Below are 13582 nucleotides of genomic sequence, written 5' to 3' on the forward strand. Positions count from 1 at the left end.
GCCACCGCTGTCACAAAAAACCTACAATACATTTTTATTTACAACTACCTACATCATTCCAATGTTAATTATCACTATAGTTTATACCTTGGCGGGACTACGTCTTTGGAGCAGAAAACTTCCTGGACATCGAAATTTAATGGCGCACAAAAAAGCCCAAGCATCCAGCAGACGCGCGACTGTCATGTTGATAACTGTGGTGATTGTTTTTGCTTTGTCGTGGTTTCCATTTCAAGCCTTGGAGATGATAAGAGTTCTTAATCCGCAGATATTGAAGGACTTCACAATTCCCATGGAAGTCCATTTTGTCATCCCTTGGTTTGGTTATTGTAACAGCGCTATTAATCCAATTCTTTATGTGATATTCTCAGAGAATTATCGCCGCGAATTTAACAGGATTCTCTGCAAAGGGCCAAGCCGAATAGAGCGTTATAGGAACACAACTGTTGCGAGCCGGAGCACGACGCGAATGACGCGCCTGTCTAGAGGAAGTTCCTTAGCTGTTAGCATACCACTCCAGAAACTGAGGGAAGAAGCGAATCATAATAGAGGAAGTCCAGAGACACCCTGAGTCCAAGCTTAACAAGAACAGTCCAACAGAGGATCTGTTCCTTATCTTTCATTGTAACGTAACATGGCAAAGCAACTCTCAAACACTTTTTCTGCTTTCGCTATGGAATCCTAATGCTTTTTATAGTCTTTTCATTTGCTTGGATCGATATTCTTTCGATATGAATACTTAACGCTACGGTTACTTAGATCTGTCGGTTCCGAGAGCATGAGTATAGAAACTCAATCACGAAAGAGTGTGTTTGATTGGCCTAATTCCGGCAGAATAAAAATATATTCCTGAATATTCCAGGGTAGCTGTTGCGTCCGAACGTCTTGGTTACCTTTTTGAAGCAATTCTTCTACTTTTCGTTGAAGGAAAGGAGAGGGAGTGCCTCTTTCGTACCGTTTCCGAATACGCGAGTGTGGTCAATTGCGAAGTAACCAGTTTTCTTCGCGACGCCGCGCAAAGTAACGCTGTTACAGCGAGTATTCCACTTCCTATAGTAGAATGCGTGAGATACAATCCGAGCATTCTGGAATAGGATCAATCGAACGGATACTTGAGCAGTGTAATTATTATTCCAGGATATGGTAAAACACACGCACCCTTAAACCCAGATGCACGGCAGTTCAAAATGCTGATAACAGACTGATAAACAATTGAGCCTGTTACGTTTTTCCAAGGTGTCTCTGATTAGACTTGTCCTGGAGGGTGGTGATCTCAACTGCTAAAGCTTGATATCCTTTTGAGCGATTAACATATCTTGTAGGTTAAGTGGTGAACGCTTTCAGTTGGTACAAAACTCTTTGTTTCCTTTAAGGAAAAATTGCGTTTTGTTGCTTGCTTAAACTTTCCTAGACTCCCAGGGGCACAAAGATGGAATCCAGAAATGTTTGGTGTTGGCATCAATTCGAGGCCGTGCATTTTGTTCAGTCAATTTCTAATTAATGATCAGCATGATCTTGAGGCCTGTTTTCAGAAGAGATGGGACTAAATATTTTAAACCAAGTGCGGCAAGAGAGGTCGTGCGATTAAGTTCTGTACAGTAAAGCTGTAGTAAAGAAGAACACATCTTACGAGTACGTTTGTGTAGAAGATGGTCAGGAGAGTTAAAAGTTGTAGTGTTTCTCTGTTAAAATTGCTATTGCTATAAGGCTATTGTTACAAGCATTGCTGTTCGGAAAGGACAATCAAACACTTTGAATAATGTTTGGGAATCGCTTTGGGCGATGTTCGAAAAGTTCTTTGTTCGTCTCGGGAAACACTGTACATCTATAACTAAATCAACGTCCTTCTCGGAGCATTAGGACAGACAACTGACGGAACTTACAAACGCCATCATAGACGGGCGAAAAAAAAAAGTGTTAAGAACTTTTCCAATCATAAATTGTGACAATAGCTCACTAGCTAAATAGCTCACTGTATAATATCTTAAAGAAAAGTCAATTTAGAATTGTGAAATTATATGTAAATAGGAAGTAGACAATGATATAGCTTTAGCAAGACCAGTTGTGAAGTACAGACTCAATCTTATCTTTTTCATCCAGGTCTAATAAACTGTGTGTTGAACGTGTCTGTCATTCGTAGTCTGAAACTTTTTCCAAGTAGCTTGTGTTGCCACTGACTAATAATCGCCTATAAATCTTTGGATCTTCCTCGGAAGTCTTCGACAATCTTCAATTATCTTTGGCAATCTTCGGAAAATGTTCGACAACGTTGGAGAATCTTCGGAAATCTCCGGAAAGTGGTCGGAAGTCTTCAGAAAATCGTCAAAACTGTCGTTATTAGTATTTTTATATAATAATACATGGTTGCTTGTAGATATGATTTGAATTTCTCTTCTCGTGTCCAACCTTATATCTCACCCAATCGTTGCCCTAACTTGTGAGATATCGAGTTGAACAGCCGAGGAGAAATTCCATATATACACGCGCCCACGAATTTTGTTTTTAGACTCGTTCGCAATACTGCACCTCACTGCCCGTCTCACTCCCTGTCTGGCCCTGAAAACTTGCAGGGCTTTCTTAAAATAGGTTCTCTAGTAACGTCTCTGTCTGAGTATCCTTGAAGACCTTGGAATGGCCTGACTGACATTTTCAAGGCTGGATTTAATTTCTCGAGCCTTGGAATTCGCGAGAATCGTACAAACTTGACCGGTAAAATCAGGAAAATTTTCCCCGCAGTCATCAAGCCAAAAACTGAAACAAAGCGCAAATCGTTCTGCCCAAAAATTAGATGTTTTAGCTGATAACGTGTAGAAAATTGTAACTTTGCATAACTTCCGAAAAAGAGGACAACTTCGTGAGGTATCCCCAAATTTTCGAACATTTTTGCTTGGAAATTTCCGTTCCATTTGAATGTCGGTATAAACCTCACCCTTGTCTGGATTCCGCACAATCATTATTTTCATAAATAAATCGCAACCTTTCGTTATTTTTGGCTTAAAATAAATTCAAATCAACATTCGCGGTAACAAGAGCCCGTCGATGTCTCGAAGACCTGCGCCCGCGGGTATTTTTCCCTGAAGTCGTTGACTGACAACTTTTGGCGTGGTGTTAAGGTAAGGCGTATGTGAAGGGGGGTGGGAAGGGGGAGGGGGCATCTTCGGCTCCATTTTAAGTCTAAAATGCCATCTGGTAACTTTCAAGGTGTAAAAGCTTTATAACGAGGAATCAACATCACTCTTGTATGGGTGTAAAAGAGAAAAAAGATTTAGGACAATGGAAGGGAAGTGTAACAGGCTCACAAAATAGCATTCATGTATAAGGTTTATTTTTCTTCGTCTAATTTACTAAGTTATCACACAAACCCGCTAAGATATGAGTGTCTAAATGCTCACTTCCGACTTCAGAAATCCCAGACCGGTCCAGAAATAACTGATCCTGTGGCGCAAATTGGCCTCTCGAAGCCATCTTTACAAGCATTTTCACCCTCTGCGAAAACATCCAGGCAACTTTGACACTTCCGTGCTATTCACTAGTTCTGTTCTCTGTGTCGAAATAACTGACTTGAGAAAATAACAAATAAAAAATACATGTCAAAATCGAACACGGTGTAGTTCATCTGTAAGCTATGGCAATTTAAATAAGGCCATCCCAGATAAACTACAGTAAACAAAACTAAACAAAACAAAACAAAACAAAACAAACGAAACGAAATAGTGCGAACTAAAGTAAACTGAACTAAAGTAAACTAAACTAAACTAAACTAAATTAAACGGAGCTTAACTAAACTGAACTGAACTAAACTGGGCTAGACTACATGAAACTAAACTAAACGATACGAAACGAACGATATGAACTAAACTAAACTAAACCAAACTTAACTTAGCTAAATTATAAAATAAACGAGAAGAAACTTAACTATAATAAATGCTATAATTTACAGTAGAGGCATTTCAACCACAATGAAAATGAAAGCTAGAATTACATCTACAAAAGATCAAGACCTTTATTGACAATCGCTTGTCCCTGTTGGTTAGATTTTGCTTTTAGCTCTTTGAGTGGTATATGTGCTGCCATCGACAACCCCAGCGATAGGGGCGTAGTCTGAGTTGCTCCCAAGCTCTTGATGATCATATTTCTGTGACGATCCCTTCGGCTTGGCCCTCTACAGAGAATCCGATAAAACTGGCGGCGATAATTCTCTGAGAATATCACATAAAGAATTGGATTAATAGCGCTGTTACAATAACCAAACCACGGGATTACAAAATGAACTTCCACGGGAATTGTGAAGTCCTTCAATATCTGCGGATTAAGAACTCTTATCATCTCCAAGGCTTGAAATGGAAACCAGGAAAGAGTGAAAATAACAAGTACTGTTATCAACATGGCAGTCGCGCGTCTACTTGAGGCTTGAGCTCTCCTTCGTGCAGTTGAATTACCACGTCCAGGGAGTTTTCTTCTCCAAAGACGTAATCCCGCCAGGCAGTAAACTGCAGTAACAACGGTCAGTGGAATGATGTAGGCAGTTGTAAATAAAAATGTATTGTAGGTTGTTTGTGACATCGGCGGCCAGTTCTCTCTGCAGCTAAAATACTCCATCCCCCCCAGCTGTGTATTCTTGACCGCTATCATGAGTGGAACAGTTAACGCCAGCGCACCTAGCCACGTCATGGCGATCGCCAAGCGCACAACTTTTCGAGTCATTATCTTCTTCATTGGAAATAGGATGCCGAAAGAGCGATCCAGTGAGATCGCTACTAAACTAAAGACTGAAGAGGCTAGGGATCCCACCTGTGCAGCGTGGAAGAACTTGCATAACACAGTGCCCATGAACGTGCCAAACCACTTGTCCCACACGTAGACCCATTTGAGTATGTAGGGAATATCTATGGTCATGAGAAGATCAGCAAAGGCCATGTTGGCGATGAGAGTGTTTGTTGAGCTGCGCATGTGGTTTACTGTGAACACGATGTAAATCACCAGAGTATTACCGATCATTGCCAGGATGATAACAATGACGGCAAGGATTGTGACTCCGATCTGAATATTGCGCGGGACCTGGAATCCCTCAGGAGGCGCATCTGTGGCATTATTCGTCATGTTAGGGAGCATGGAAAGTCCTGATAATAAAAATAGTAAATATCAGAGCCTTTGCTAGTTTCTTTTAGGTAAAAGAAAATAAAACTGACTGTGGGATGTTTGAGTCTGTTCTATCTTCAGTTTGTAACGGGAAAACACTCCATCCGATATCTCTCGGTCACTAGCCTTTGTGCAGGCTCAGCGCAACTGAAAATAAGAGAGACTAGCGATTGACAAAGTTTTTCTAGAAACAGAATAAGTGATACAGATATACTGTTCCTAAGAACGACGCGTTCTTATTGTCACATGTGTACCGCCTGATACCTGATACTTTCATTATTTTCACACAGCTTATTCTTATTCTCATTTGTTTAATTTTAACATGGTTATTTATCGTCATTTTATTCTAAACATATTCTAGCTTGACTATGTACGCTCATTCTTGACCTTTGTGTATAAATAAACGAACAATTATTCTTGTCACAAGGTCTGAAAAATTTTTGTAAACGAAGCTTCGTTTACAAAAAATTTTTCAAACCATGTGACGAGAATAATTGTTCGTATATTCTAGCTTGTATATACCACTGACACTTAAATAAAGTTATTCATCTATTAATTCAGTCTTCAAATATTAAATGGGTCGCCGACAACAAGCCGTCTAAATCAAACAGAGCACTTTTTTTCTGTGGGTGATAATCTGATAAACTGTGCTAGGTTCTTTAGTGAAATATATTTATATTCTGTCTTTGCAGCTCGACTCTTCAAAGATTTGCGATCAGGGCTGCCCTTAAATTTTTATTTGCCTTTCGTCCGATGTGTATATATTGTTGTCAGGATGTTGTTTTGACTTAATTTTCGGGCCAGCGAGTTCAACAAAAAGAAAAAGCCACTTCACATTAAACGAAAAAAAATATACATATGTATTGACCTTTCTTTTGCAATTTGACTTCTTGTTTCACTTTTTCCCCTCATATCGTTCCACAATTTTGCCTTTACTCGATTAAATAGGTGAAAACCAAGAGAAGATCAAGGTACTTATCGTTGGCGAAAACGGACTAGAAGGACAAATTGTTAACCTGGATCATTGTCTTACGCGTACGCATTGGCCTCGACAGCAAAAGCCATGATTGCTTTTGCTGTCAAGGCCAATGCGTAAGACAATTAAAAGATCATTCATGTTGAATATAAAGTGTCTCATAATTATAGCCTTTGACGTTGGCAGTCTGCAAACTAATAAACTTTGATCATAGAATATGCCCGATCATCTGGCCTCGCGCCGCGTTAATTAAGTCATCGAGGACGTTCGCGCCAATTGTTTCTATGCAGCCTTACTACTCCCTCTTTCCTTTTCACATATAATTTCCTTTGATTATTTTCCCCTTTTTAACAAGAAACTGGAAAAATCTGTAAGTGGGAAGTAACAAATATTTCGCCTTTTCTGCCATGGTGAACGAAATGTGGATGGGCAGGAGTAATATTTATTCTTTTCCAACGCCTATTCGAACGGGCTGCAAAAGTTTACTTTATAGACCTAGTTATGTGGAAATGAGTTCGCCCTCCTGATCTAAACGTCACTAATGTAGCACTTCGTCTTCAATGTGCCTTATCTCGAATTAGAGGCCGGTTACCCCCTATTTTTGTTACCTTTTTGGCAAAAGTTGGTCTTTACCTTACTGCATGGCAACTTTTAAAAAACTCTTTACGTGGGAACATTTTGGGCGCCAACGTGCTTAAATTAATGTGTGCGATTGAAAGCTTTCAGTCAGGCTTTCAAAAAGAATAATAAAACGGTTTGTTTACACAAGAGGTTTAATGAAAAACGCAAGCAATTTTCTATCAGATGATAGTGACGAACTACAACAGTCTCTAGCTTTTCTCTGAGATATCAATACTAAAAGAATGCCTCAAATATTGTAGTTGAATAGAAATGTTTTATATCTATAGTTGTTAATAAAAAAAAAGGGTCTACAAAAAGTTGACATTCTGAGGGCTCTACTCCAAATGCATTTATAAGAGGCTTAATTTCTTGGGCTTGTCTCTCAAAATTAAAATTAGGAAGAAAATCACCTTACCATTAATTTTACAACTTCCGAGTAACACTCTTTCCTTGCGAATTTGATTTTGTGTTAGAGTTGCTTCTTATTTTCAATAAGCTCTGATGAGCATTGGACATAACACACATGTTCAACATTCAATTTAGCATGGCGTTCTAACCGTCACAGACGCAGATCTAGGAGAAACGTGACCGACTTTCGATACAACGAGCGCCGAAGACGCAAGCAGGTCATCTTTCCCGGAATATGTTTGGAATTCTCACTCTCTAAAGTTCCCTTTCCTGGGTTTATGAGCCATTCTGAAAAAAACTGATCAATTATCGTAAAACGGTAGAAACCGGTATGGATTCGCAACTTAACTGCGTCACAGCCAGTAATAGATTAACTCAAATGAGGCTATAGCTATCTCCTATAGACTGGGACAAGGAAGATGAGTCATACACTCATTTAAGCTGCACATCAGCCACTAGAAAACTCATCTACATCTGTCAGCCTTCCTGGGTTTGGTTTCAGGAACAAGAAACGATGGATTTTTTTTTTTCATTCTAATTCCGCACTGTGAAACATAACAAGCCGGCTGTTCTAGCTGATCACCTCCAATCAAGGAGTTTACACGGACATCTTAAACTGAAAGTGAGAATTCGAAAATGCAGAGACTGAGAGTACAACGCTCACTCAGTGTTTGTGAGACAAAGAATTGCAACGCGAAGATAAAGTGGCAACTATAAGACAATTCCTGAATGCTCGACTTTACCTCGTTTGCATAACCTGACGCAGAATTTCATGTCACAAGAAACTATGGGTGCTTTCACCTTGGTTGCGCGAAAACTGAGGAAAGAGAAGAAAAACAATCTTTTAATCTTGCATTTTACTTACCTTGGTTTACCGTTGTGTTCATTCTTGTCCGCTTCACAAAGCAACACCTTAATCGCGATTCTGCGGGCGACAAAGTGCCCGGTCCAAAAGAAAAGATTACTCATAAACTGTATAATTTGAACAGATGCCTGCTCTAAGACAAGATTCAACGGAAGATGAAAGCAGATGGCAAACTTGTAAATTGTTTGATAAATTTGTTCGAAGCCAATCAAAGGTGGATCATCACTCCCACTCGCACGTTTCACGAGCTTAAATTATTCGATTCTGAAACAGCATGAGCTAAATAGATGACACATGAGGTAAAAAAAGAAAAAACTCAGCAATAAAATGAAAAAGCTCACGCATTGTAGACTTCAGGAAGCCCATCTCATTTCAAGGGTCAGTTTAAACGTAAAGGAACACTTTGTGTTATTTTAAAAAGAGCAGGAAAAAAAAAGAGAAATAAGGACGACTAAAGTTCCCTTATTGATGAACGAACAGATTTATTTTTGTCAGTTTTGTGGCGCAGCTTATAATGTGTCAGATTTCGAACTCTTTATGCGCCGAACCTAATGCATAAATTATGAACTATTTGACAAGTAAACGTTTTTTTTATTGTAAACTGTATACTTTAATACAGTTAAATTGAATCAGGTTAATTGATTGATTTCGGCGCTTGAATCAACAGGCGCACTCTTGTTTGTTTGGGTCGGCCAAACAAGAGCCCCCGCGTCCAAACCACTTTTCTTACAAGTAAAATCGATACCAAACCATATCATGATTAAAACGTTTGTTATTGTCAGTCTATTTACAGTACAATCGGATCTTCGAATGTCGGTCAACTTTTCATAATTATCACTTCTTTATATCGGACAGAATTTTGTCTCAATCGTCTGCTGATCCATATACTCTTGTTAAAATCTCCCGACAACGGTCATCTGTGTGCTTCCGCGCAAAGTGGCCTCCGTAGAATGTTTTAAATATAGAAAGCTCAAAATTAATACCACTGCAATAGTGTCAAACTGAACCTGCAGAATAATCCAAAAAAAACATGGTTATGCTGAAAATCATGGTCATATAGATGGCGGGACGACAAAATGAAAGCGGCGAGCCCGCTGAAAACGAGCGGCAAATAGTATAAGACAGCACTTTATGATGCAGAAAGCAATAGACCACATTCGTATTCCCGGTATTGGACTGGAACTAGCTTGCAAGCGAGGCTAATGCGGAAGAGTTTTTTCAAACGCAAATGACATTTTAATACGAATATGGTCTATGAGTTCTCTTCCCAGTACTTGGGTGGGTGTGGAATTATTGGCGAACTGAAACCAGCAAATGAAAATAAGAGGCAGTTTGCTCGAGTGGTCAGCGCGTCGGACTCGCAATCCAGCGGTCTCTGGTTTGCCTCTACTGCAGTTGGGATTCTTAACAATGCTATGCTCAGTTTGGGTCATTTGTTCAGTGAACACTGCCGAGAGTAAATAAAGGTTACGGAAACTTTGACTTCAACTTTGAGTTGAACAGGAGAAGAGAAGTTTCGTATCTACTCGCGCCCATGTGTCATTGTCTATGTCTTCAATCACGACCCGGCAAAACGAGGGAAGTTCTGGAGGGAGGATAAGTCGGGTGAGCTCTCTAAATCTTGTGAGAATCAAGCACGTTAATAAGGAAATTATGACTGTTACGGTGCCTGTATATCTGATTGCAACATGCTAACATAGATTTTTGCGAGCTTATTTCTCCGTTTTCGCCTTAGTTTTAGCTGCGATTGAAGAGGTTTATCTAACACGCAAGAACCCGGCCACATCGAAGTTCGTCAAAAATACTCTGGTGCGTCTCGTATTTTTCAACTCTCTTCTCGCTGTTTGATAATGTGGTCAAACACGGCCTTTCGTATTTGATATTATCATAATTGACATATTACGTGGACCGTTACTGAACGACAGGTTTTATTGACTAGCGCCTATACTTTCGTCTCGTTTTACACACAACAGAGGTGTAAAAATTGCTTTCTTTGTTATACTTAGCCCTATTGAGAGCTTTGTATACTTAAGAACAGCAAAAATCAATCACTGCAAATGCTTCACTGCAAAAATAAGTGAGAAATTTTTCTAACATCTTTAAAATGTCCTGTTTAATGCAACTGAGATAACATCCAAGTCTATCATGTGTCTTGATTTAGCTGCTTTTATTTCCTTCTCATAGTTACTGTACAAATGCCTTGGGAAATTTGACCAATTAGATAATAAGTTGAAGTATAGCTCGGAGTATTTTTCACAGTATTCACCATTCGACGTTTATCTTAATTTTTTTTTTGAAATGTGACTTTTCGTTTCACCTTCATTTTACCCCTCATATCGCTATACAACACAAATCACCTAAGAGCAAACTGTTAACATGGGTGGCTTTTTTTTCTATAAGACTGATTCGTATGACAATTACGAAGTCATCCATCTTGAATAGAAATTGCCTCATTTGGCGTTTGCCTGCACCATGTGGTACGAATGTCGATACAGAGCAGGTTGTTCGTAGAAAGATCATAGCCGTTAACAGTAGCAAACAGTACTAAGTTTTTCACCTGTACGGACGAAACTTTGGCTATTATGTATAAGTACACTTTGAGAATCTAGAAACCTCCTTAAAGAGCCAAATGTAGTATTAAACGATTTCTAAGCCAGAGTAATTACATAAGGCACAGAATGTACCAGAATGTTCTTCTAGGTCTCGGCTGAAAAACTTCCTTCCTAAATTGGTCTATGGAAAGTTCTGAAAGTTTAACTTAGACGCTCTTACAAAACATTATTCTTGAGTAAACACTATTTTTCGTATAAGAATGTCTAATTTGGATCTTGCTTTAGCCCCTTACCTACTCACAGCTACTATACAAATTATAATTTACAGAGTGTAATTGGATGATAAGTTTAACTACACATAGAATTGGCAAGTCATTTACCCAGTGTTTGCCCTATGACTTAAGTCTTAAGCCTCGTTGATTTCAATTTTTATCTCACCGACATCTGAATCTGACGGATTCCTTAAGTATAGTTCTAACCATTGTTACTTCTTTAAGTTCGAAGTTACCATCGTACTTCGAGTGAATATGATATGAAAAAATAGGAAAGAGTACATCAGCGAAGTGTTTAGTTAAAAAAATGAAAAAGATTCTAAATACTATTCAACATTTTACAAATCCTTACACTTTTAACCCTAATCCTAACCCTAAGTAAAATCCCTTTCGAACTAATCAAGCCGGATTGAGATGAGAGCAGTGTTTTGAATTTCTCATGGAATCTCTAATCATAACTGTCTCCAGTACACTAATTTTGTGACAACCGTTAGAATATGCTTTACCACCATCTCCTTATTACAGCTACTTTCTGGATCTAACTAACAACGACATCTGTCGGTCAATAAGTCAGTCAGTCGGTGGCAGTAGTGAGGGGCGCAAGATTAGCGCCTCTTTGAGGGGGACCAATATCCAGAAAACAATGACGTCACAAAGCGTGATAAGTTAGTGCGTGAGGGCCTTTGTTAATTTATTACGGAATGATGATGATGATGATAATAATAATAATAATATATTACCGTGAATAATTTAAGCGAAAAGAGTTCATGGTAGCTGTATTAATTTAATGATAAAATATAGTTCGTTTGATGTATTTTTTGTTTCGTATAGTAGCGTCTAAGAGCGAAAAACCGAACTATTGATAGTTACACATTGGTACTGCAGAAAAGGAGACTGAAGGCTAAATTATAATGACAAAACAAGGCAACTGCTTTTGTAGAAAAAAAGACAAATAGAATGTTAAGGTTATAAAATACAAGCTCATCTTTAGTCACGGCGAATAACTTTAATTTATTTCGAGTGTCATATATTCTCATATAGTTCAACAAGCGTTCAAAGCAGATCGTTCCCATTCAACAAAGCCATTTTCAGGATTAGAATAAACCAGAGCTTAAGAATTTTTTCTATCAAGTGAATTGCAATGAAACAGTGAATTAGTTCTGCTGAGCACACAGAACTTAAAATTTGAAATGCATATCAATAACCAAGGTGACCTCCGCTATAAGCCTGGTGGGTTTTTTGAGGTCTCCTCGCCGCCTTTTTGTTACTGTTACTATCATTTCTTATTATTAATGATGTATGTTTCGTTCTAACACGAAATTAATGCGTGACGTGTTTATGCGACATGACGTAACAATGCTTCACGTAATTAATTTCAATTGGTAAGATCGTCGAAGCCAATATTACTAATCGCAGACTTTAGAGACACCAATGGGGATGTAAATATTGTTCTGTGTTAATGTACATTAATCCCGGCAATTGTCAACTATAATTCTAATCAAATCTGTTAATAGATTTCGAATACATTTCTGTAAGCAAGATGACTGAATAAACTGTGAAATATTTCGATTGTTGCGACTCGGCAGTAAAGTGTGGCAAATGAAATGATGATGATAATTCCTTGCTTAGGGACCGTTCATTTTTTATGAGGGAGGGGGAGCTGGTGGGATTTGGGAAGCACCATTTAAAAATCGCATGACCCCCCCTCAGCTTACCAATTTTTTCACGTGGCCCCCCCCTTATAGCGGTCATTATTTGGGATGACCCCCCCCCAAAAAAAATTGAACAAACAATATTTAGATTTCAACTTTTTTAATATTTCTCTATTATCCCCCTACTTCGCGTTTTGTGCTCACTGTGAAGACAATATTTACAATCCCTATACTACAGAGAGCTGTTGTTTGAAAAACAAATCAAAAGAAAGAGAAGTCAATTTCGGATCTCCTAGTTATGGCTCGCCCTGAGCGTGTGGCATTTGGGCTCTCATTGGCATCTCCCTCATCTGAATTGATGAATGCCCACAGTTTTAATGTAAAACAGATCAAATGTATAGAAGCTAAGTTGACGAAGGTCACGCAGGACATGGAAGCACTAGAAAATAAGAGCAATTATAACAGCATATTCAAGGGCATACTCAAAAATGCACAGCACATCAACAAAAGGAGAAGGAAAAAAGAAAACCGCAGAAAGTCAAATGCAAGAAAGAGGAAGCGGACTGAAAACAACGTCCAACGAGTTCATGGAATCTGTGTCGGAAACCCGCTAGGAAATGATCTTCCACAATGCCTTGTGTACCCTCCTAGAACGGCCGTCCCGGAAGGGTGTATTAAAGTTGAGGATGTTGCCACGTCGTTATTTAGAAGAGATGGGCCGTACATCGCACAGCTCTTGGAAGGGAATTATTTCACCAATGCTGCAAGAAGCAGAATCACCACCAACCTTGAGCAGGAAGTCATAGATTATGTCTACACCTTCATGTACCCTGAAGAGTACACTCTGACGGAAAGCATTGCTGCTTCTTGCAGCATCGGTGAAAGAGACTCCCATAGCAGCACAAGCGGCGACGAAGAACTCGACGACAGCGAAGATGAAGATGAGTGCCAGTGAAAGTTGCATTCGAAAATAACAGTGTTAAATACTTCTTTTCAGTAGCTACAAATGCTTTTTTGTCGCCAAACGTTTTTTTAAAGCAGAATGAAAGTTTGTAATAAATTTGTATCCTGCCTTCTATGTTTATTCTATAGCAATT

The 13582-nt window shown here is 38.9% G+C and overlaps 2 protein-coding genes across 12 annotated transcripts in view; one reads left to right on the forward strand and one right to left on the reverse strand.

The window, feature by feature from the left end:
* LOC110042256 (RYamide receptor-like) overlaps positions 1-2133 on the forward strand; it is a 25751-nt gene extending 23618 nt beyond the window's left edge. For all 11 annotated transcript variants that reach the window (XM_020747610.2, XM_020747614.2, XM_020747612.2 and 8 more), the window contains one exon: positions 1-2133. This exon is cut by the window's left edge and continues 550 nt beyond it. In XM_020747610.2, coding sequence (XP_020603269.2) covers positions 1-571 — 571 coding nt within the window. In that variant the 3' untranslated portion in view covers positions 572-2133.
* A 1174-nt stretch (positions 2134-3307) lies between these two features.
* LOC110042193 (RYamide receptor-like) lies at positions 3308-8607 on the reverse strand. Its single transcript, XM_089294720.1, has 2 exons — positions 8010-8607; positions 3308-5120 (listed from the first exon to the last, which is right to left on the reverse strand). The coding sequence occupies exons 1-2, from the start codon at positions 8029-8031 to the stop codon at positions 3985-3987; spliced, it is 1158 nt and encodes a 385-aa protein (XP_089150846.1). The 5' UTR covers positions 8032-8607; the 3' UTR covers positions 3308-3984.
* Positions 8608-13582: the final 4975 nt, after the last annotated feature.

The sequence above is a fragment of the Orbicella faveolata genome, unplaced genomic scaffold (assembly GCF_042242905.1).
Source record: "Orbicella faveolata isolate gen_17 unplaced genomic scaffold, um_ofav_v1 contig_25, whole genome shotgun sequence".
NCBI lineage: Eukaryota > Metazoa > Cnidaria > Anthozoa > Scleractinia > Merulinidae > Orbicella > Orbicella faveolata.

What these genes read in the sequence shown, in the direction of transcription:
- LOC110042193 (XM_089294720.1), bottom strand. Translation starts at nt 8,031, where the DNA reads ATGAACACAACGGTAAACCAAG. An exon ending in GAACACAACGGTAAACCAAG is followed by an intron (nt 5,121 to 8,009) that starts GTAAGTAAAATG and finishes TTTTATTATCAG; the next exon opens with GACTTTCCATGCTCCCTAAC.